General features: G+C 45.5%; 1 protein-coding gene across 1 annotated transcript in view; it reads right to left on the reverse strand.

Moving 5' to 3' along the window:
* The window catches only part of DNAH1 (dynein axonemal heavy chain 1), a 76012-nt gene that overhangs the window by 25299 nt on the left and 26279 nt on the right, over positions 1 to 24434 (reverse strand). Inside the window, exons 20-48 of the mRNA XM_054838129.1 lie at positions 23894 to 24147; positions 22783 to 22995; positions 20847 to 21011; positions 20017 to 20138; positions 19346 to 19451; positions 18060 to 18239; positions 17207 to 17347; positions 16386 to 16549; positions 15773 to 15886; positions 14981 to 15169; positions 13797 to 13902; positions 12615 to 12728; positions 12157 to 12306; positions 11585 to 11671; positions 11293 to 11479; positions 11086 to 11177; positions 10452 to 10606; positions 8602 to 8779; positions 8150 to 8344; positions 7372 to 7491; positions 6597 to 6755; positions 6200 to 6304; positions 4855 to 4995; positions 4176 to 4336; positions 3333 to 3490; positions 3031 to 3204; positions 2625 to 2663; positions 1364 to 1542; positions 349 to 579 (exon numbers count right to left, since the gene is read on the reverse strand). Coding sequence (XP_054694104.1) covers positions 349 to 579; positions 1364 to 1542; positions 2625 to 2663; positions 3031 to 3204; positions 3333 to 3490; positions 4176 to 4336; positions 4855 to 4995; positions 6200 to 6304; positions 6597 to 6755; positions 7372 to 7491; positions 8150 to 8344; positions 8602 to 8779; positions 10452 to 10606; positions 11086 to 11177; positions 11293 to 11479; positions 11585 to 11671; positions 12157 to 12306; positions 12615 to 12728; positions 13797 to 13902; positions 14981 to 15169; positions 15773 to 15886; positions 16386 to 16549; positions 17207 to 17347; positions 18060 to 18239; positions 19346 to 19451; positions 20017 to 20138; positions 20847 to 21011; positions 22783 to 22995; positions 23894 to 24147 — 4379 coding nt within the window. The remainder of the gene's footprint in view (positions 1 to 348; positions 580 to 1363; positions 1543 to 2624; positions 2664 to 3030; positions 3205 to 3332; positions 3491 to 4175; positions 4337 to 4854; positions 4996 to 6199; positions 6305 to 6596; positions 6756 to 7371; positions 7492 to 8149; positions 8345 to 8601; positions 8780 to 10451; positions 10607 to 11085; positions 11178 to 11292; positions 11480 to 11584; positions 11672 to 12156; positions 12307 to 12614; positions 12729 to 13796; positions 13903 to 14980; positions 15170 to 15772; positions 15887 to 16385; positions 16550 to 17206; positions 17348 to 18059; positions 18240 to 19345; positions 19452 to 20016; positions 20139 to 20846; positions 21012 to 22782; positions 22996 to 23893; positions 24148 to 24434) is intronic.

Consider the following 24434-nt stretch of genomic DNA (forward strand, 5'->3'; position numbering starts at 1 on the left):
ATTACTTGTAAAGGTCAATTGTGAAGTCTTTAATGGCAAAAATAGTATTGTTTGGGGGTAATGTGCCATTTCCTTCCAGCAAATTTCACTTTTCAGTCCTAAGTGCAGCTCACTTGGGAGATTTGGCATAGCAGGCTGCCCCCAGGATGGCAGTGCAGAGGCAGCTTGTTGTCTCAACTTCCCATCGCACCAAATGCAGCCACAATCCGTGTCTGGGGTAGGATTTCACAGGAGAGCCCTGGGAGGGTTTGTGATTCCAGACACCTTCAATTCAAGCAGCCCCATGGTTACTATTAACTGTTTTGTTTTCAGAAGAGTTGGAAGCATCATGATTCCCCAGGTCCTTACCTTTTCCTGGCTGTCAATTGCTTTGTACAGTTTGATATTGGCACCTGGCTCCATGAAGTCCCCAAACAGAACTGGCTGGGAGGGGACAACCTCCTCAAAAGTGGTGTCCATCTCTTCCATCATAGTCTTCATCAGGTTGTCAAACCAGGTCTGGTCCTCCTTGCTGACCAGGCGATCACGGAAGACCCGGCAGTTCTCGTGGTACCACAGTCTCAGCAGGTGCAGTTTGTCCTGGTAGGAAATCCCAACAAAACACCCCCGTGAGAAAAGCAGAGAAGTTTGAAGAGCCTCGCTGTCAGGAAAGCTGGTTCCTGCCCAGCATGTGGCCAGCTCCACTTGTGCTAGGAGGCAGCTGGAGTGGACAAAGAACTGGGTGGAGGAAGCTGCATTCCCTTCTCCTCTCAAAAAAACCAGCTCTTGTCAAAACAGCTGCTTTGCAGAGAGCTCATTACAGCTTCAGCTAATCCCTCCTTTATTTGCCCATATGTCAGGCTTTCTTTGAGAGATTTAAATTTCACGTTGTTTGTCCTTATCTTTCCCCCAGTTTGATTTAAGTTTTACTGTTTTCGGAAGTTCTTGCGCTTTTTGGAAAGATCCTTTTATTCTGGTGTAGCACAGAACCAGGGTCCCAAGTACTTCCTGTGGTAAGTCAATCTCTACTGGCTAGGCTGGAGCCAGAGCAAGGTCCTCAGGAGAGCCGAAGGGGCAGAGGCCTCCATTGCTACAAGCTGGGGAACAGGACAACACCTCTTTCCCTGTGTGGTCCCCCTATGGCTCCATCCAGCCCTGAATGGCTGGGCTGTGTTGTCCTGACTCTGTGGTCATCCACCTGCTTCCACGCCAAGGGAGGGCTGGGGTGGCAGGAGGAGGTCTGTTTACTACTGGTACTAGGCAATATAGCCAAAGAGAGGGTCACCACATTCACTGAACAGTACCAAAATGCAGCTTCAAGACACTGAGGCCTGAACTGGAACACTTCTGGTCTTCCCCTGGCTGTGCTGATGGGAGGACTCACCTCAATCTGGCTGGGCTCAGCCATGAGCATGCCCTGGAACACCTTGGAGAGGTCTCTCAGGTTGAAGGTGTAATGTGACTTGGCTGGTGTGGGCAGCAGCTGGGATGTGATGGTCAAATACACATAGATAGTGGCATCAACCAAGGGTTCATTCAAGTCTTTGACTGCAAGTGCTCCTGCTGCAGAGACAGAGGGGATGCCAAGGTGGTGACTCTGGGATGAGAAGGTCCTAGCAGTGCAGACAGGTGGCACTGAGTGGCAAAGGTGTTGCTAGGACTTGGTCAGGAACACTTTTTTCTTCTGCTTTCTTATGCAGAGACTGTGTGGGGACCTGATCAAGCACCTGCTCACTGCAGTGGACAGTTTCCCAATGAGTTTCCCACCCAAAAGGCATCAGATCTGGGGAGGAAACAATCAAAACAATTCTGTGATGTTAAGACTCCATGTACCCCAGGGAGAGAGGAGACACTGCCAGGCAGGTAATTGGTGCCTACCTGAAATACTCCAGATAGGTGTGGGTTTGGTTTTTTTTTCCCCTCACTCCTTCAGTGGAGTCTCAGCTACTTTTAAGCCAGAAGGTGTGAGTGCCCTCTTAGCTAAACCGCCTTGCAATTCATTGAGCTCGGCAAATGCAAAGCCACTGAGGAATAATTTCTTATGCAATAGTCTGGCAAGATTTAAACACAGCTGCCAGTTTTAGAGCATAAAATACTTTTTTTTTTCCCCAATCAAGTTCATTACAAACACTCCTGGGGAAGTAGAGCCATGTGACACCCTAGCATTTTGCACTTTCTTCCGTTATTTCCAAAATTCTTTCATTTCTTTTTAAATCACAGTTAGATGCCTCAGTGTGCACCTGAGCTCATAGTCAGGTACTGATGCTTGTGAATATTGCAAGCACTCAGAAAGCTCTGCTTGTCTCATAGCCCACTATTCTCACTCCTTCCTACTGGCAGATTTGCAGATGAGGGCACATTTGCAAAGATGATCCTAAATTCCCACCCTGTCAAATATAAGAGGACTCATTTCACTCCAAATGAACCCTTTTTTCTGGGTGGCTGTAGCACCATGCTTAGATCCTCCCTGCTCAGCTGTCCACAGGCTGCAGCAGATGGAGAGTGACAGAAGGCTCTGCTTCCACAGAAGGCTGTTGTCTGGGCAAGTGTCTGTCTGCTGAAAGCACAGGTAAGCTGTGCCATGCTGTGCCCATCAGCTTGTTCTGTTCAGTCTCTCTCTCTCATATGTTTCTGCTCTTACTTACGCACTGGATCTCTGTAACTTCTTTCTCCTAGGAGTCCAGCTAGAAAAAGACCGAAAACCTGGGTTACCGCTTTACTTGGTGAGGTGAAGGATATCTGCATCATCTATCACAAACAAAATCCTCTTTGAAAGGCCTAGGCTTTGGGATACCTTAAGAAACTGTGAAAGCCAAAGTTGAAGTTTGCTGATTTGCACCAGCAGAGTTTGTTTCTAAGACTAAACAGTGTATGAGTTCTCTGTTTGCTAAGATTCAAACAACACTTTCCCAAAAGCATCTTCAAAATTAATGCAAGTTCCAGCTTCCAACATTTGATCAGATCACCAATATTAATTCCTCTCCTTTCTACCTCTATTATCATTGAGTTGACTGGCAACATGAGAAGGTGGCAGTTGTCTGCAGAACTTACCCATCCAGCTGCCAAGGATGGTGGAGAAGATAGTCTTCTTGCTGCTCTCCTCCAACTCCGTGAAGGAGAGGTAGTTGAAATGGCGGGTGAGGCGTGGAGTGACAGCATTCCTTCCCCCTCCCGGAGGTCCCATGGCACAGATAAAATTAATATCTACCAGCTTCTTAAAAGTACCTTGAAGAGTGCAAAATCAGGAATGAATGTTAACTAAAAACCCTCGGCACAAATCTCCACAGCAGTATGTATATCTATCAACAGGCCAACTTTTGCCAAGAGTACTGGGCAAAGGATCTGGGTCATACCGATCTGCTTCCTGTCGTACCAGCCTTGGTGGTCCATCCACTGCCGCAGCAGCTCGATGGGTGGCTGAGCACCATATTTCTCCAGCATAGGCATGTTCAAGTCATCAATAAAAAATATGAAGTACCGTCCAACCGGAGGCCCGAACACACCCTTCCGCCTGTAAGGACAGAAACCACGTAAGGACACGGGGCAGCTCCTATTGCAAAGGTACTCCTAACTTGATCCAAAAGCAGTTTTTTCTCCAGAGGCTTCGTGGGTCAGTAGATCCAGCTATCCTTACGCTTATACTCCATATACCCCTTTATATGGGTCTTTGCACAGAAAAGATCCAGAGTAATGACTGAGGCAATGGCTTCTTTCCAAAACATGAGTGAAACTTTGTCTATTTATGCACAGTATCAATGAATAAATGGGTGCAAATAAAAGCAAAGCTTGAGCCCATAAATCTGTTGGAAATTTCAAACTAGTGGCTGATCAGGGAGGAAAAAGGGAAGCTGCTAACCACGAGGAGTGGGACCAGGGTTTAGCAGCCACGTTTTCTCCCCTTATCAACTTCTTGATCCCACAGGAGGGTTTCCAAACACCTGTGCTGTGAAATGCAATACTTCTGGAATAACTATAATTGGAGCAATTTTTACAGACCCTCATCACTTTCCTGCCATTGTATCAAGTTATTGCTGGCTCTCACAATCCCAGCTCAGATTTACAGTGTGTCCTATTTTTTATCCACAGCTGTATGCGCTTGTGGCCCCTTCAGGTCTTGGGATGAAACTAAATGACCAAGCTAATAGAAACATTGAGCTCAGAGATACTGCCTTTGCAAACGCAGAAAGGAAACTTGCCTCTTATCCAGTTTGCTATCAATGAGCTCCTGGGTTTGGGTGGCAGAGGTGCGTGCCGAAAACATCAGGAAGTGGGTGACGTATCTGAGAGGTAAGTTCTTCAAAAGCTTGTCTGTAATTGTGAGAGTCTTCCCCGTGCCAGTGGGACCAATACAGAGAACCTAGAAGTACAACCAGCAATGCAGCATAACTGTAGGCAGACAGTCTGTGTTTCCCAGCAATCTGACATTTGCTGGAAGAAATGCAGGTTACTGCTTACTTAGGCATTCAAAGGCTGGGAGAGGAAAGAAGGCTTGCTTGTGCCGAAAGGACAGCTGTTCAAGGTAACAGATCTCTTTGCGTGGAAGGAATCTAACCAAAGAAGTATGAAATGGAAGCACAGCAAACAGGTAAAGAGAGATGGTGATGGGCTATCATCGTGGTGGGGAGGGGATCCAGGAATCGCAACTGAGAGTTGATACTCCTTTCTGGCACTGGCATGGTGCCTGGGGACTGAATGGAGAACTCCTGTTGCTTAGGCACAGTTTTTGAGCAGGGAAATACAAATCCATAAGAGTGGGAAATAATCTGAAGGTATCAGGTAACTGTTAGGTTCTGACTGCACTGGGAGAGGAAAAGGTGCCCCGTTAAAGAGAACAAGATTGAATCAAAAAAATCAAAGACAAGGCTGGGCACATACTGGCTTACGGTTTGTGAGCAACAGCTCCAGCAGATGGGCCATTCGGACTGTGTTCATCGTGGGCACAATAATGTCACAGAAGTTGGTATCAGGAACCATGGTGAACTTTGCCGTAGAGTCCAGCCACTTCTCCCAGCACACCTGAAAAGTATGGGTGTGTTTAGAGGGGGTGGTTGCATCTATCCCCCATGGAAACAGGAAAACAGTATTTCTGCTGTGTTCTCCCCATCACAGCTCCTTGTGTGGTAGCTCAGATTCTGATGAGTAATTCAGGTTTCCAGCCCCTTTGTCTAGTCTCGCCACCTATACCTTCCTGTATGGCAACGCCTGTGAGTGCCTGACTCATGTCCTTTGGGAGGGAGGTAGCCCGGGAGGTAGCGATCATTGCCCCAGCAGCAACCTACTTGCTCCATCCCCCTTTGATCCCAGTTTTCAGAACAGAGGGCACTTGTGATATTTTCAAGAATGGGAATTCTGTCCTAAGCTGACCTACCCTGTAAGTGCCCCCATGGCAGAGGGCCAGTGAGGGCTTAGCTGGGATCCTATCTTCATGATTGGTGCCATCACCTGTGTTGCACTCAGAGACACATGGAGGTTTTGTACTTGTACAAGACATGGGTGATTTGTGCTAGAATCAGTCACAGACTAACCTCCCAGAGGCCACTATACAAGTGAGAGAGAGGTTTTGTCAGGGATGTGCTGGAGAACACTGAGAAAATGTGCATTCCTGACCACCCTGTGCGGCCTTCCCACAGAGATGATGCTGGCAGCTTCTGCTAAGCATCTGATGTTCATGTAGGGCTCCTTACTTTGCTCTGTAAGAAGGGGACACATTTTTCCTCTTTTTTTAAATTTTTTTTTCTTTCAGCCCAGGGGCTGGTGACTATCAGTCAGATGGGCCTCACATGCCCTACTGCTCTGCAGTCTCCTGTGAAAAAGATGGTGTATTTGTCTGCCTTGCTCCTGCTCCAGACTCTGCTGCACACAGCTCTCTTGCTGTTGTGCACTGCTTTCTAACACAGACAGACCTTTCTATCTGAGCTTCTCCCTGTCCTCCCGCAGCAGCTACGCTTGTAGAGCCCTCTCACTTTCCTGAGCACTGGCGGAAGCACTCAGGTCTGAATTGACCAGCCTTTGGCTCAGACTTGAAAGACCTGCTTCACAACCCGGAGGGCAAGAAACTGCCTTCTTCCTTTAATGAAAAGCTTGATTTCACTTTAAACATTCTCACTTGGTTCCTATAGACCTTTTTTATTTGCCCTTGATGAGAAGATCCTACCAAATCCTGTTTTGCTTCCTGGTCCCTCCCCCTAGATTTCCCAGCTTGGAGTTGGAAGTGTTTTACCTCCCTAATGACCTCCTCATCCAGATCATCTTCAGCACTGCTAAGCCCAGCATCATACAGTTTATAGTCATAAACCAGTCCTTCTTCTGGGAAAAGTAACTGGATCTGTGGGAATAAAGCTGTGGTAAACCTGGCTGCCACTCAGCTGAATTAACACGAGGATCTGCACTACCACAAGAAAGACTTTAGTAACGGGACGCTGCCCAGAGCAGGGAGGTCAAGTGTCTCTCCCAGATCTTCCAGCTCCAGGGGTCCCTTGAAGTCTGAAGCAGATCTGGTATACCAGATCGCAAGAGGAAGCCCATCCAAAGCCTTCAGGCACTCCAGAAGCTCTGACCCCCATTCCTCACTACTAGTTTCTCTGTAACGAAGGAGGATCTGCTTTGCCTTTACTCACCTTTTCCTTTGCCATCTTCTCCCTCAGCCACAAGCTGAAGGCCATGCGACCTTGGGAATCTCCGGTAGCACCCACACTCCAGATCAAGGCAAATATAAACCAGGGTTCAATCAGCTCTGCGATACGAGCTGACTTCTCCTGGGGAATCATCCTAATTCCCTGAGAACACAAGAAGAGCAGAAGTAAAATTCTCAGGCACACAAGGTACATGAAACCCAGACTTCTTAATATGCTTTTAATTCTATTCAGCTTCTATGTAGCTTTTTCTAGCCAGTTTTTCACAGGCCTTGGTAATGTATTCTGTGGATTAAAACTTGCTGTTTCATTGGTGTGCTTGAGAGACTCCCCTTGCTGAACTCATGTCACGCAACAGGAGCTTGGAGAAGAATTTAGTCTTTGGTTTTTAATTTGAAAGTTGTCCAGCCTTCTCAATACTAATTCTCAAAAGACCCACAATCTGAAGTGCATTGCTGCTTAGCTCTGATCTCTGCTTTCCACTCGTTCTCCAATTCCCTCCGCTATAAATAAAAGTGAACCTCTTCCCTCCAGCCTGGTAGGCATGGAGCTTATCTTTTGCTCTTTCGGTGGGCAAAGCATAATCCTTCCAGGTTTACCTGTGCTTTGCAAGATGTTGTATTACCTTCTGCCACATAGATGAGCTACAGTGTGACCTTTCTGCATTGACACCTTGTTCTCTGGTGACTAACCCTCTGCATGACTTAACGCCTTCAAGAGTTACAGGCACACAGGAGTGATAGTGGTAGCAAAATCCTACCTCAATGGGAATGAAAGGCTGAAACAAACATTCCAAGAGCGTGAGGAGGCTCCTTGTGAGGTTACTGTCCGTTGAGGCAATTATCTCCTTCACAAACCTCCGGACAAAGCTGATGGCCTCCTGTAAGGAGAGGCAGGAACAGCTCAGTGTCACCATCCAACACATTTGACTTTTTTTTTTTTTTTTTTTTTAAATCTCCTAGGGTTCTGGTTTCTCCTCACCTCCCCGCAGGCTAGGTTTAGCATGGAGGGTATGACTGAGAATGGCTGCCATTTCCCACCCCTTGGTTTAGTCTTAACCACAAGAAAACTCCGGGCCTGCCTTTTGGTTCTGTGCAACAGTGACATGCATCTTGTGCCATGACTGTTGTTAAGTGGTTTGCTCCCTTCAGAGCTTGCTTTCCTTTGCAGCTCTGGGTTATTCACTAAAAGAGTGGCTTAGGAGCAGAATCGAAATAACAAGACTTGTTCTTACAACTTTCTCCCTTGAGTAGCTCCGCTGTAAGCAATGGAGCTGCACCAGGGATGATTTTGTCCAGAAGATAATTTTAAAATGAAATAAAGCAAACTATAATGACCAATAAGACTAAGTCACACCTGTAGGGATCAGTGAATAACCTCTATTAAACCCAAGAAATTCAGAGAGCAGTTTGTATACTGGTAGTCTGAAGTGTTCCCACAATGGCATTTAAATCCAGGCCTTGGCAAGTCTGGGCTAGCTGAGATCTCAGCTGACAAGCTCCAAGCCATGGAAGGGCTGGAATGGCATAGTAGTTCACCTTGAGGAATCTCCTGAAGAGAGATGCTAGCTGCTGTGAGAAGGGCCGCATGATGCCTGGGATTTTTTTCAGCCAGCACTCAATGAAGGGCTCCAGCCCCAAGATGCTGGGTTCCAGGTAAACCATGCCACAGCGGGAGACTGTGGCAGGGGAAGCAACAGCCAGATCTTGGACTTCAAACATCATGGTCATGCTCTGGAAATTGCAAAAGGAGAGAAAGCAAGGACCTTTTAGCAAAAGTTGGTGAATCTGAAATCTTTCCCTTTGTTGCATGAGCCCTCTTTTTTTGTTGCATTTGTATGGTACAGCAGAGGTCTGGCCAGCACAGGGCTGCTTCCGAGACACCAATTTCCATACAAGTCCATCACAGACATCAAATGGAATGTAAAAGGCGAGTCTGTTCTAAGAGGGAGAAAGGACAAGAGGCAGCAAAAGCAGGAGGGATGAGTTACCTCTGTCAGCTTGATGATTTCCCCTGAGCTGAGACACAGCTTCTTATTGTCATCTAGCACCGTGTTCATGTTCTCAATCCACAAAGCATCAACTGGCCCATCAAACATGTACCACTTCTTGCTGGTGTCAGTGGCCGCAGCTCCCCGCCGGATGAGTGAGGAAAGGATCCCATCTGTCCTGAAAGGTGGGAGGAAGGCAGGGCTTGGCCCATTCTCATTTTGCTGAAATCAATGGCAAAGCTTCCACCATATAAGGCAACAGAGCCAGAATCTTACCCTGGTTCATGTGCCCAAGGATACCTGTGCCTCAATTGTTGATGAGCTGCAAAAAGGTCCATCTCATTGTTTTTTTCTACTGAGACATACATCTCAGCCTGAGTGGCACCATGAGACAATTTCTTTGGGCATTAGGACCTGGACTTCATGTCATCCAACTATAAAATGCCAAGCTTCCCTTTAACATCTCTGCCCAAAGCAGAGACCTTGCCAGCATCCAGTTCAAGTCACAGGTGGGTTACCTGCTCTGTGGAGGTGCCTCTCTTTCACCAAGTGTAAAGGGAGACTCAGAACAGCTACTCTGCTAATTCAGATGTGTCAGCTGGGTAACTATAGGTTAGGAAGATGAATCCAGGCTAAAGAGCACGACTCTACCCTCTTTATAACTGAAGTTCCCCAGTTCAGCTGCCTATGAACTCAGGTGGTGCTGGAGCTGGTGAGCAGGTGAGCAGACACACAAGGAACACTGGCTGTTGAGAGCAAGAACTTAATCTGTACATGGAAACCTGGAGTGCAATGTACATTAAGGCCCTGGACTACACTCCCATTATTAAATAATTATTTGTTATTTTTATAGTGCTAGTGAATTCCAGGGTATTGTTACTGAGATCAAGGGAAAAGAGTCTGTTCTAAAGCTCAGCTGATTAAAACAGATGGATTTGTCTGTAAATACATTTTACATGACGGCTGTATTTTTCTTTTTGTCATGCGAACGTGCCTGTGTGCTGCCAGAATCACATCATAAATAAACTGTCGAGCTTAACTGGAATATCCTATAAAATGTCCTTCAGTAAAGATGCATCAGAGCCCAGGTTGGGAAGGTCTGGGTCTCAGCATCAGTAATGTTTACTTGCTCGCACTTTTTCTAGAGGCAGTTAGTTTCATATTTATTTAGTTTCCCTGGTTTTACAGAACACAGTATTTAGCTTTGCCCCTAAGCAAGTGGCGGGTGACAGGGCCAAAGGGAGATTCACACTGCTTCTCACACCTTAGCTTCTGGACAAAGCGAGCTGCAAAGTCAACCTCAGGTCACATATAGAAACATAAGCAGTAGGACCTGGCTGTCAAGAGGGCAAAATGGGCTGTTGGTTTTCACTTCTAAACCGTGTTAGCAAGCAGGAGCCCTGGTAACAGGAATGAAATACCCCTTTATGCCTGAAAGTCATCCCTCATCATTCAAGGCCACCAGTGTATTTACACAGAACAATTCAAGTGCACAGCACAGAGGTCACTTTTCTTCAGAAGCAAAGCAAGTGTTTTTAAGCTGCTGTATCTTACAGCAGGGGCATGTGCTCCAAAGCAATTGAATTATTCCTTGTTATGCAGTTTAATGTTGCCAGCTGAGCTGCAGTAACTGTCTGGGCATGTGCTGGCAGCCGGGGCAAGCACACAATAAAAGATGTCAGCTTAAATCACCGTGACTGGCTATTGTAGCTTGGTGAGGATAAGGACTTGATCGCTTCTGGTTTTATGCCACTATCCTAAATGGTTCTCAGCCTTGAAGAGAAGACGCTTAAGACCAGAAGAAAAACGTTTCCCGTCTGGAGGGAAGGAAAGCAGGTTTTGTACTTTACCACTCATGCGTTAGCAAGTTGAACTCTCCATAAAGCTGGCCCATTGTGATGGATTTGGGATTCAGTACAAAGTAGCTGACTGCTTCGTAATTCCCACCACTGGCTGCAGGCTGACCTTTCAGTGACGTCATTGCAGCTGCCAGGACTTCATAACTCTGCAAAAGCAGGAGAGCAAGAGAGTTAACTGCCATGGCTCCATAACAACAAAGCCACTTGCTCTCACAGCAACTGCATTCGAAAGGCAGTGAGAAAGGAGGCGTAGTAAAGGATAATATCATAGTAAGGAGTTGCCTGGCTGTGTTGACAGGAATAAAGCATTCCAGATGCAGTGGGAGGAAGCTAGATCTCCCGTGCAAGAGGCCTGAAGCATCTTGAGATGTCAAAGTATGTCTCAGCCTCAGAAATTTGCAGCAGAGCTAATAAACTTCAGTCTAATCTCCCAACTCGAAAGAGTAAGCTAATAATATACTTCCCCATGGCTATAAATCAATACTAAAAGGCAGCATCTTGGGCCCCTGACTTCTATCTCAGAGAAGTTGGAAATGCTGGAGTGTGAGTCTTCTGTGAAGCTTAACCCCCTGCATCACTAGGCAGGTGATGGTTTGCTGGGGCCAGCACTGTGTCTCAACCATACCTTTGTCTTCCCCGAGCCTGCTGGCCCCACTAGCATAAGGCCATGCCGAACCACAGTGGTTTCGTAGAGCTGGATGCATTTAGTCACAAAACCTGTAGAGGAAGATGATGCCAAGTGGGTCTGAGACCAGCTGTATCTTTCATAGGGCAGAGCACTGGACTAAAAGCCCAGGCACAGGGGAAACTTGTGGAGAATCTTTCCCCTCACCATCAACATCCTTCAGATTCTCTTTGATGCAGGATTGGCGAATGGCTTCTTCCAGGATGCCATAGTCAACAGGCTTTTCTCTGATCTTAGGAAATAAATCTGAGACAATACCATTGAAGAGCTTGAGGTCATCCTGCAGGAATTTCGGTATGTTGGCATCCCTGATAGCCCGCAGGCAGATCAGCTCCTGCAAAGATTTACGAACTCAGAACTTCAGAGATCCTGCCTCTCTTACGTGGCTGCAGAAGAGGCCACACAAGTCTATGACAGTGTGAAGTATAAGCACATTTACCTCATTCATAGTAGGATTCTCTCTTTTGAGGTTGCCAGCTGTTGAGATGACAGTCTTCACGGCTCTCATCCCAAAGTCATAGTGGTCCTGGAAAAGACACAGAGGAAACAATGTCATCAGATACAGGAGGATCACCTAAAAAAGTGAACATATGCACGCACTCAGTTAGCAGGTAAGAAAAGAGAAATGAGAGTTTTGCCTTCAGAACAACTGCCTCTTCATCTAAGTCTGCTCTCAGGATCTTTCAAACAACTAACTAGTCCTCAGCTGTACGGACTATGAGTGAGGAAGATGGGAATAACTGGATGATGAAAAATCCTTGATTGAGTGAGGAGGCAGCAGGACTGCTTGGCTCAACTGTCCTGCCATTGTAATCCTAACTAGGACTGAAGGTGAGTGCAAGTCCAGCCACAGGAGGAGAAATGTGAATTAGAAAGGAAAGAGGTAGATGAAGAACAGGTTTTGTGACCTTTTTGTTATACAAGGCACCAAGAGAATCATCCAAGTACTTTGTGCCTAAGCCTGAGAAAGCCTCACATTTAAAAAACAATCATGGACATTAAGGCATCTACCTGGGCGCTGAGCTGCTCTGACAATAGTTTGAATGTTGTGGTGATCTTCTTTGCAAGGACTTTGGCTTCATTAAACCCAAAGGAGTAAAGTGAGATCTCAGCAATCATGGAGTAATCTGGGACCATCATAGCCACAGGACGAAAGAGGGCCTGAAACATACCATTCCAACACAAGATCAAAACATTGTTGTTTCTCGCTTTTTCCAGCAAACTGACAAGACTGAGTATCTATCCCAGACTGTTTAGAGAACACAGCATGAGTGTGCCTGGCACCTGTCAGGGTAGCATCCCTGCAGACTGCAGTCCGAGGAGTGCCATTTGCTTACAGATGTGATTCAAATCTCAAAATGATCCTAGAAGCTTTCCAAAAGCATCACACCCTAATCCATGTCATAGACAAGGTGGTCTGTGTAGCATCCACCCCTCTTCTTTCTGTCTGTGCAGTCTGCCCTCCTTACCTTCAAGTTATCAGGCAGTACAGTACGCCCAGCATACCCTGGGTTCATTGTGATGAAGACTGCACAGGATGGGACCAGTGGGATCTCTGTGCCTTCAAACATGAAGCGATCCACCTAGAAAATTAAAAATATGATCATTCTCAAAGAACAAAGCCTGACCTGCAAATTAAATTATGTAGCAGAATCTTCCAAGAGGAAAACAATGGCTTTCAGTAGTTAAATTATCAAGCATGGACACACACAGCTGCCCACAACTGTAGTGGCTCAATCTGGTTCCCCTGCAGGAATCCAGTATTACCAGCAATGTTTTTCCCTGTTGAAGAAACTGGGCTCATGGAAGATTTACTGATAGAATAATTTTTTTTTCTTTTTGGCTCTTGAACAGATTTCTATCCCTCCAGCTGTAAACAAACATCTTTCCATTTATTATGCAGTAGAGTTTAGACCTGAATTAATTCTGGGAAAAGAGAAATCTAAATCCTTTTTAAAGCTGTGTAGGTAGTAATTTCAGATGGGGGATAAAGTAATGCAGAAGAATTCATGGAGAGCAAGTTTCTAATTCCAAGTCAAAGTCAAGGAGATTCAGGTCTTAACCCCTCCAGGTCCCCAGAGAACAAAGCAGAGGCTGGCTGCTAGACTGGCTGACAGCTGAGTCTCCACGTAAAGCCAACAATTCACTTTACATTGCAACTTTGTGTTGCATGAGTATGCACATTTCTGCGCACATTGGGTTTTGTGAATGCACTAAAAATTGGGTAACACACTTAGACAAATGTGGTGCTGAGCACCTCATGGCAGAACACTGGCTGCTTTTATCACAGCTCCAATTTGTATCAGCTCAGTGGATCTGTATCAGAGTGTGTCTCACACCAAAGTCTGCTGGCACTGCAGCTCAAGCTGAGAAGTACTTCAGCCTGTGAGAACGTGGGCAACTGTGGCAGCACAGACTAGGGTGAGGTTACAAAATCCACCCAGGATGGTGACTACGTAACGGCCTGATATGATGCGCGACAGCTAGGGCATTACTCATACCTCTTCAAACTCAAATTTGTCTGTCTCAATTGCCCCTGAGCAGTGAAGCTGGTCCTCCCTGAGGATGCATACAAAGACAAGGACTTGCCTTGACTAGCTCAAGTGGAGAATTTTTTTGTCTGCCTTTGCATCCACACGTTCATTACATACCCTCTGCTGCTGTGCTTTCTGAATGGTTGTGATCTGCTGGGCCACCACAGACAGCACCTCGATATCAATGCGGTTGAACTCATCAAAGCACGCCCATGCACCAGAGCTGGGCAAGGAAGGGAAAATGAGGGGAGTCAGGAGCATCACACAGGAGCAAACTTGCAGTCAAAACTTCAGCTAGATCTAGAAACTATAAATCCACATACTGGGGAGGCTGCACAGAGCCAAGAAGTGAACATAAATGCCCCTAACGTCCCACAGCAGGCAGTGACAGAGCCACAGTGTACTGATACAGTGGAAGGGGCTGTAGCCCCTCACCCTGCCTATGAATCCCAGGCCACGTGGTGAGTGAAAAGGTGCATGGTCCCTGCAAGATCATGGCAATATCTGATCCTACAGCCTGGGACAAATTGTGCATGTTACAGATTCAGGCTTGAAAGAGATGTCGTGTTGAATTCCTGGTTTGTACCTGAGCTATAAGTGTAGCAGTTACAATTTAGACATCTCTTTAAGTCCATTTTTCAGAGCTTGGAAGACTACGTATAAAGCTGGAAGCACATATATGAGGAAGGTGATCTTCCCACAAGGCATGGTTTAAGGAAGAAGTTAAATTACTTACAAAGAGAACATCTGAGAAAAGAGTATCAGCTTTTGTTGGAGTAACTAATTCAGATTCACCAGTGTGCAACAGACTAATTGGACCAGCTCTGTTTGAAATGTAGAGAAAAGAGAAGCTTCTCTGAGAGGATCCCTCAAGGCTTAGAGCAGTCTCTCTTGGCTGCTCAATTTTGGATACACTCAGCAGATTTTCTCCTTCTTAAGATTAAGCAGCTTGTGGGTTGAATCTCAGTCCAACATGTATGATATTAAAACAAAGGCCAGAGCTGCACACATTTGCACAGGTGTCTAATAGTGGATTGGTGCAAAGCATTTTAATTTTGCCTTAAATGAACAGCATTTCTTTTTATTCTTTTCTTTTTTTTTTTTTTTTTTTAATTGTCTCAACTGTCCCTCCCTTCTGGCAAGAATTTTGTAACTTTGCTTACTCTGGAATACAGTAACCCCCTTACTAGGGCTTTGCTTGTTCTTTTGTGCTGCTATGAAAAATACCCACCAATTCCCAGTGGCCAGCATCCCTGTATCCTCCCTGCTCCTCAATAATGACACACAGCACTTCATTGTACCTGGCTAGTCCCTTGAAAAACTTTCCCATTGCCATAAAGTCAAGCTGGTCGGAGCAGTTGAACACTACAGTTTGGATTGCTAGTGCTTTCCCCAGGTCTTTTGTTGTTTCTGTTTTGCCTGTTCCTGCTGGTCCTGCAGGTGCTCCTCCAAATTTCAGGTGCAGGGCTCCTGTAAGCGTCAGATAACATCTACAACAAAGAAGAGAGCAGATGATGAAAAGCATTTCTACCACTAATTTCAGTAATGGAGACATATGATCTCTCCAGCTGGAGACAGGTTAGGAATCCATCGTTTATTATTGTGCAGAACTGCTTAGATATGCAGCACTCTGCAAAGGAGTTAGCTATGTGGCCTTGATTAGTATTCATGGGGGCCTGCATGGATAAATCCTTCTGCCACTGGTTACAAATTCACTCTTCAGAAAAAGGACAGTTATAAAAGGGTATAACTATTATTGCTGCTGCATATTCTAGAGCATTACATGCCCCTATCTACTGGTTTGTAGAAAAGCTCCTTAGCTATCAGGTGGGCATTTTATGAGAGTCAGAACACCATATTAAGAATCAGGAGAGGGAAAGCAATCAGTCTGAGCACTGATCACTAGGAATACAGTAGAACCAATTCCAGAGTGTTCCTATGTCCTTGTCTCAGGTAGTCCTTTACTGTACAAATGGTTTCTATTTACATACATTAAGCAGTAAGACCAGCATGGTCAGATCCTCAGTTTAATCCCAAATGAGGCTTGTTCATACAGAAAAAAAATACACTTATGCAGAAAACAATCTCCTTACCTGTCAGTGAGGGGCGTGATAACCAGACGGCCACTGTTCCCCAGATATTCATAGCCATAGATAAATTCAGCATTGACAGCCCTGATGTACAGGTCCCCCCTCGTCCAGTAGTATCTAATGATGAGTGAACATGAGATCAGAAAGACAAACGCTGGCTGGCAGACAATACAGCAGCTCATAAGACTACAGCCTGCAGGTTTGGAGACTTGCATGTCATAGGATTTCCCTCTCAGGAGAAGAAAGGATAAGGTAACACAACAGGGTGGACAGGAGCTCTCACAGAACCTGAAATTAGGTGTATATCAAGCATCGCACTCCTCCTTGGGCAGGATGAATGCCCTTTCACAGTGAGGCTGTGAAACACCATGGTATGGCTTAGTCTATATTGCCAAAGTGGATGCCATCCAAACCAGGTCTGTCTCAGATGCCTCAGAACTGGCATCCTTAGCAGACTTCAATCCCATTCCTCACAGGGATGTTAGAGGCAGCTCACGAATACTGCTTACAGACTATGCAAACTCTTGTTTCCCTTTGTCATTGACATGGCTGATGGGTAAGGAGAATGAAGACTTGCCAGGGAGGCCAGGTGAGGTTCAATAGCTGTTGTCTCTACCTGAGCTGGGAGATCCACTCAAAATCATTCATGCTTGTCACATTCTCCTCAATCAGCTTTGCTGCAACATCCTTGGCGTGGACCTCAATCACAATAAGAGCTGACAACACCGCTCGCTGTATCTTAGACAATTTTCCACGGACCAGGGCAACCAAATTGCCCAGCTGGGTAAGGAAAAGAAAGTACTCTGAAGCAATCCATACCCCAAAGACCCAGGCTGTACTAACACAATGCAATCAAACTTATGATATCCTAAGTCCAGATCACAGGATGTGTCCAGGCAACTTCTGCCTCTTCTCGTCAGAGATACAAATGACTGCTCAGAAAGTAAACACTGCTCAGGGCAGGCTCAGAGCTGACTTTTGCCTACACCATCACCGTGTTCAGGTGAAAAGAAAGAGAGCTGCCATGAGGCCTAGAGCTGAGGATACCATATCTCCCAGGTATTAGGTGTGATTAGATGTATGGAACAGATATGAAGGATGCAGTTTCACTTTGATTTCTACTGTCCATCACTTCAGTTCTCCCCCACCTTTGACTTCTTGGGTGACCCTGGAGAAGTTATCTTTCACCTTCTTTCTGTCCTCAGGTAATGATCATATTATCAGTCCTGTAGATTATTTGAGGTTTATGATGACAAATATCCTAATGATTAAGATGATAAGAGTCTGTTTTTTTACCTGGTTTTGAGCTGTGCTATGCAGGACTGCATCTCTGTTTCTCCTACAGTATTGTCCTGACTGTATTTATAAGTTATCTAAGGTCTGATGATTGAAAAGTCTCCATCTGGCAAAGTCTCACCCTTACATTCATTTTCATACCTGAGTACTCAGCTGTGGGAAAAGCCTGCTGGACAAATCTCCAGCTTCCAGAGCTTCAGACACCTCCTTTGTCCAGAAAATCTGGCAGCCAGCAATGACCACTTGGCCAGGCCACTGCAAGACCCATGTAGTATGTGGAGTCTTAAAAAGCAGACAGAAGAAAAAAAAAAGAAAAAGAAAAAAAAAAAGGAAAAAAAGACAATGGTAAAACAATGTTGGGTTTGGGTTTTTTTAATTATTGTTTCTATGTCTCCCTGCTCTAAGATTAACCTGTGAGACCCAAAAGAATGTTTCCCCTCCTCTGGCCTGTTCTAACTTTTCTAGTTTCAAATTTTCAGGCTGAGTAGAAAACAGTAACAGAAATATCTGAGGCCTTTTCTTTTTTCAGCCTTTCTCCCTCCCTAAACCCAAACAAATAAAAATTTAGATTTTCTACCATCATGGCTTTTACACAGAAACCAGACCCAGGATGCATCCCCTGATGAAATGACTGAACCCAAAAGTTCACAGTGCCTTGGCTGCCTTCACCAGCATACTGTGTGAGAAAGAGGGTAGATCCTTATAAAAAGGAAGTGGCCTGGAGAAAGGAAGAGAAATGGATTCACAGAGGGTTGTTTTATGACACTGGGAAGTGTTCTGTGGCTGTTGAGTGAGTGTGAAGGGTTTGCATTCTTCTGGACCATTAGCAACTTGCTCATTTGCGCATTCTGCACTTGACCCACACACAGTTGGATTAAAGTTTGCGTTTTAAAACTAGTAGAACATCAGAAATTCATCAGTCCTATCACTAGTGTCCTCTATGGCAAGCCTGGAACCAAGACAGAGACCTGCCAGTCTGTGATAAAACTCTTACCTCTGGATAAACACCAATTGATCTTTCTATGTTGTCCCGTACACTGGCCTTCATGGATTTCTCAACTTCCAGCAGCCAGTCCTCCACATTTTCAGTGGGATAGATGGGAACAGCCAGCTTCACCTCTTCTCCTTCAGCAGAGTACATGTGTGTGATCTGTAGGTCCTCCTGGAACAGTAGCTAATGGAAGATACGTAACAGGAGATGTGAATGGAGGATTTCCTTTCTATCCCTGCCTTCCTGCCACTGGGGGAGAGCAGCTGCAGTGGTGCATGCTCATTATAAATCTGGTGCCAAACTGGGTTGTCAATAGTGATAATAAAGTGTGCGACAGAAGTGTAAAACGACCTCTCCAAAAAATGGAGGATGATTGTATGAAAACAAGAGATTCACATCGCTGGTTTCACTTGAGTGAAGCAAATCAAATTATAGGTAGGATGAACATTTCTCATTGCCTGTCTAGGATTCAAACCTTTGTTTCCTGTTCAATACTGTAGATTCAAATAATTTCCCTTGAGGTCAGAGTGCCCCGTTTTAAGAGTAAAATTTTAACAGCTTCTCCAGTGTCCCAGCATATCATGGAAAGTGCCCTTATTTATTCCAATGGCTTTGCACCAGGTTTCCAGTTCAATTTCCTTTCTGTTTTCCCAAGCTAATGACTAGGAGATTGATTTTAGCGTCTGAGTATTGTGGTGGTGCAACCTGTGACACTAGCCACGGAGTCTGAAGTCCATTAGGAATAATAAAGAGCAAAAATAGCCAGGTTAGCCCCAGCTCCTAAGTAGGGATGAAGGCAGAAACCTAATTTAGTTCAGGCTTGTTCACTCCTTGTCCCTCCTGACGCTGTCAGCAAGAGTGGGATTCCATCCTAACCAGGTGCCTGCGAGCAGACAGCTAATCCTGAGCTATTTCTTTTGGCCTCCACGGCAGGAAGGACAGACATCTCCAGAGGGAGCGTCTTCTCCACCTAAGATGGGTATCTAAGTGGATTTCTGTAAGTTGCCCTTTGCAGATGCCTATTTTCCCCTCATTGTCTAAAAAACGATTGAGGGTGCCCAGCTCATAGGCACATGTCTGGCTTTGAAATGTCTAAAGTGAGGTTGCTTGAATCCCACTCCAGGGCAGACAGCACCTTGCAATGCCTACATACAGTTACAGGTTCCCAGGAGACACATTTCCACACAGCAGAACGTGAACACTCCTCCAGATCTCAGCATGCCTCCAAGTTCCCATGACACCGGCTTCCCAAAAGTGGGCCAAGCCACTAGGGTGCTTGCTTTGCCTACCTGTGCGATGTTCTCAAAGCATTTGCGGAGGTGAGGTTGTACAGCAGTGGGGTCTTTTGTCTGAGACAGTATTTCCAGCAGCTCATCGTCTGAAAGGAAGTAGAACCTAGAAACACGGAGTGAGGCATGAGGGGAGGCTCTCTTTACTGTAGCATCAAGGGCTAAGTCTTAGTAAGATGAGGAACGAGCCTAATGCTGAGACACTGTTTCTGACTGCTCACTGATCTCTTTGTATTTGTGCAGGATAGTAGCAGCCAGAGTCCAGCCACCTACCTTTCCATAGAAAAAGACTTCTCCATTTGCAAAAGTCAGTTATTCCCATGCAAAGTGGGTTTAAATGAGTATCAAAGAATAGAAGTATTCCTTCAGGAATAAGGGATGGAGTTACATGGAGGTTTTCATTTTACCTCATTCATTCTAGACAAATCATGAGACATAGATATGCAGCGATGCCACCAGACTGCTCTAACTCACATTTGTGTCTGCCTGTTTTCTCCCCATCAGATGGCAGCACTTAAAAGGCGCAGCCTTGCTTATGTTTGCAGTCTCATGACAATATCCTAAGCTTAGCTTGTTTTGCTCTTTCTTGGCAGAGTGAACTGGAGTGAGCCTCTCCTTTCATATTTTCTGAACCAGGGAGCGTGATCCAGCCCACTGACATTTGGGGTTACCTGGGAAAAGCGCCTCTCTTGGTTTCCAGATATTCACTCAGCCCTTTCTGCACAAGTTCAAGTAGTTTGTTACATTTTCGCAGGTTCTCTAGTAGCGTAGGATCAGGGCACAAAGAAATCACCTATAAACAGAATGGAGAACAGAGGAAGCATCAGTATTCTGAGCATGTGGGAGATAAGGCAGTGGAGATAATTGGGTTGCCCAGAGATGTTACTGATAGGATTTAAATGACTCATTCAGAGGAGTACTTTCACAGGGATTTGGAGAGGTGTGAGCTTTGTGGGCAAGGAGGGGAAACAGCACTTACGGATGTGACAAGCACATTTCTGAGTTCTCCTAAATACCAACATTTGTAATATGGAATACAAATAGTGATGGAGTCCTGGGAGATGGGAGACTGGAGAACAGAAGAGCGCAGAGCACTGCTACCAGGACACAGAAACAGGTGAAAACAATGGCTCTGAACAATTTAAAGAGCTTGTCTTGAGGAGGAATTGAAGGAGTTATTTTATGGATTAGGATCATAGCAGGGCCGGTTACAAAAGCCATAGGAGGTAGGGAGTCTGTGCGCTGAGGAGAAGGCATCTGGTGGGCCGAACGTTCGGTGTGAGGCATCACAGGGAATGACTCTGTCCATTTGGACATCAGAACGAAAGGCCAAGTTCCAAGAGAAGGAACCCAGCACGCTGCCCTGGGCAAGGTCGCATGGTTTACACAGTGCTGCTCATGCCCACATCATTACAAAAACAATGACTCAAAGGCAGTGCTTGTGTGAGCACAGCTCCAAGGAGCTTGGGATACTTGCACTGGCTTCCATCAAGGCACATACCTCAGGGTTTTCATTAGCATTCTTCATGATATTCCTCCAGTCCCTATCCATGGCCTCATAGCGCTGGCTTTCCAACGGGAGCTGTCTTTTGATGTCCTCTGACCTAAAGATGGGCTCCAAGTAGAGCCAAGAGCGCTGGCAGTTCAGCCATTCCTCTAGGACATCCTAGCAAGAAGCAAGAAGAGCTTATCAGGACACCATACTATGAACCTGTTCAACAAAACCATTCAAACTGTTTTTTAAACACAGAATGGGTTTAAAAAAAAAAAAAGAAAAAAAGGAGAAAAAAAAAGAAAAAAGGAGGAAAGAAAAAAGAAAAAAAAAGAGGTGATGCTGCACTTAAACCTTCCACAACTCTAAAATCTACCTGCAGCATCAGGAGCTGGAATTTTGGAATTTCCTTCCCAAATAATTAACAATTTCCTAGCAATCCCCTTTGTTGTCAGCAGACATCAGAACCAACACCCACTAGTTTAATGGGGTTAGTTTAGAAATATGTGTAAGCCAATACTAAAGCTCAAAGGGACTTTGTGGTGCTAGGTCAAATTTCTGTGGCTAGTGTTTCTGTATTTTACAGAAGATAGCATAATGTCAGCACACAGTAAGATGGGGATTTTGTTTTGTGAAAAGAGCTTTTTTGGTGAAGAAGAATGACAAATACAATATGCCAGACTCTGCAATCCTGTCACATCCTCTCTCCTGCCTGATGTACCTCAGCCCCAGCCTTGCCTACGGAATAATCCATGAAAAGATCTTTGAACAACACTCTGAATTAAGAGAATGAATGAAAAGCTAAACATTTAAGTTAGACACCAGACAGGAAACCCTGTTTGTCAGGCATTCAAAGGAGCAAGAGAATTAGGTTGGCAGAACATCCTCCTCCATTTTCAGGCACGGGAGATCGGAAGGTATGGGGAATCTGCCCAACATTGCAAAGCAGCTCAAGTGTTTGACTCCCTTTCAGACTGCCTTAGTCACACAGTGCTATCTACCGTTCCCTGAGCACAGGCAGCCACTTGATCTAGCAAGAGGTGGGTTTTTCCAGTAATACAGACAACAGTGATTGCCGTACTACATCAGCCAACCCTGATAAGACAATTCCCAGAAGGGGATTCGTGGGCCTTTAGTGACAGGAATGAATGCAATCAAAAGAAGGAGTCAAAAAGGCAGGGTGAAAACATGGACAGCATCACAGCCAAAACCACACAGTAAATAACTGAACTTCCCCATGTCACCTACTGCCTTAGGGCTTAGAGTAGCATTTCTGTATCCTCATGAGACAAGGCTAGCACTCTGGCAGCCTATGGCCCAAGCACACCCAGATGGCAAGCACCAATAAACAGAATAATTTAGTTATGTGCATCAAACACCAGCATTTACACAGAATTCTCCAGCCAGATACTTGTATTGGCATTTTTCTCCTGCAGCAAAATGCTGTTCTGCTGGCTGAGTCCTGCTGGGTGCTCAGCATTCAGGCTCCGGTCTGATGAAGAAGTGCTGGCACGATCTGCCAGATCCTGCTCTAAACAGCAGTCCTCCACGTGCTTTCCTACCCTGAGATGTGAATGATTATAGCATGGATTTCACAGGGCCTGTAAGAATCTGCAAGATCCACTTAGTATAATACGATTAGAGATGCCAGTAGGACTATTCAAAGCAACAGGAGAGTCCTGGCCCCACCAAAAAATGTTGCAATAGGCAGCAAAAGAGCTGGAATTTCATCGCTGCAGTTTGCAGAATAAAACTCTAAGTTTATCCTCTCTTTTACTAGAGTCAGAGGGCTCTGACAGCCCCTCTTCCTCTTTAAAGACTGATACTTTCTTGACAGTTGGCCTCCCAGCTCCCTAGCAGCAGCCGCACAGCGTCCATGTTCAAGCATGGCAGCACAGCCAAGCTGCCTGCCTTCACCACACGTGTGCAGGTAAGAAACCAATACCTGTGTCATCTTCAGCTTATTTTCCCATGTGTTCATCCTTTCCTCAAAAGCTTTCTTGAACGGTGAGAAGGACATACTCTGAATCATGACAATGTGATCATCTAGGAGCTGAGAAGCTTCATCGGTGTTTTTCAGAATAAAGGTATTTGTGTCTTTGTAAAGCATCACAGTAAATAAAACAGAATTCCATTCACTCTCCATCTTGTTGAGTGCCTGGAACAGAGGGATAAGCAATTTAATTTTCAGATACAACCTGTGCGATGGTTATCCCAGCTTCCCCAACTCTCAATGTCCCTCTCTAGCGAGTGACAGATTTTTGCTCTTGGATTCCACTGGAAACTGCAGCTGTGTATTTAATGCATGACACACAGCAACAGCACGTTTCCTCTGCATTGCTTGTGGACTCAACACAACGCTATCCTGAAAGGAATACCTTGAGGGAGAAAAAAGGGCAATTTCATCTCTGGGCCCGTTTACGCTACTAGATGCACAGAGGCTGCCAGTAAAGTGCCTATTAAGGATTATGGTTAATGATGGCTTTATGTAAGGGGTATCCATTGGGAACTCACCTGAGATTTCAGAGAACAAAAGCTGCCAGAAGGTAATGACTTTCAATTAAGACCATCTTAGGTCACATCTGAACTGGTGAACTGAAGCTGAAAGACGGTCTAACCTATGAATCTCCAGAGCCAGGAAGTCTTCCCTGCACGTTTACTATGTTAAAGGATTTGCCATCTCCATTTCCAGTCACAGCTAATCTCCCTGACATAACATTTGAATGGCAGAATGCTGACAATCAATTTATTTTACCTTAAACAGTCACTAATCCCACAGTGAAGTGTGAGACTCAACCAGGGGATCAGCAGAACCATCAGGCAGCACTGTTATGCTGCAACTGTAAATTCTATGCAAGGCAAAGGGACTTCTTCTAGTGTGTGAATTCAGTTGCGTGGCCATTGCCTCCCTCTCTAAGGGCAGCAGCCTCTTCTCCTGCACTGCAGAATGTGTCTAATGCTCTGGGACAACAGGAACACGAGCCAAGGCTCATGCCTGCTCAACAGAAACATATTTGAGAAGCAACCAAAGACAGAGTAAGTCCCCCTCTCCTCACATTCTCAATGGCGTATTCCTTGCCAGCTATCTCAGCTACTTTGGTAATGCTCTCGATATGGTCCAGCAGGTTCACGTCCAAGCAGCGACCAAGTGTCAGACTGGGTTCTAACTTGATATCGATGTTAATATCTTCCGACAGCATCTCCCAGTGCCGGTTTCTCATACCAGGATTGCGCAACCCTTGAATTAAGGGGACGTATAGTCTGAATTCTTCAATCTTGTCTCGAAACTCCATTGCCACACCCTGGCAGGCTTTCAGGGAGGAAAAAGAGAACAACATCAGCAACAACAGTGTGAGAGGAAGTTGCCTTAAGAAACTTCCTACAAGTTGTCTAAAGCCTGATGTGCTTGTAGATACATGGTATGGAGTAGGTAAGCAGCAGGAGAGTGCACTGGAAAATGCAGGTTGAAGTAATGAGGACACAAAGGCTCTCTCTACATGGCTACTAAGCAAGGATTCAAGCCCGCTCCCAGAAGCAGACCTGCCTGTTAGCCAAAAGTCTGTTACAGGCAAGTCCATGCTGAGCAGAAGTGTGCCT

This window comes from Grus americana, chromosome 11, assembly GCF_028858705.1.
Source record: "Grus americana isolate bGruAme1 chromosome 11, bGruAme1.mat, whole genome shotgun sequence".
NCBI lineage: Eukaryota > Metazoa > Chordata > Aves > Gruiformes > Gruidae > Grus > Grus americana.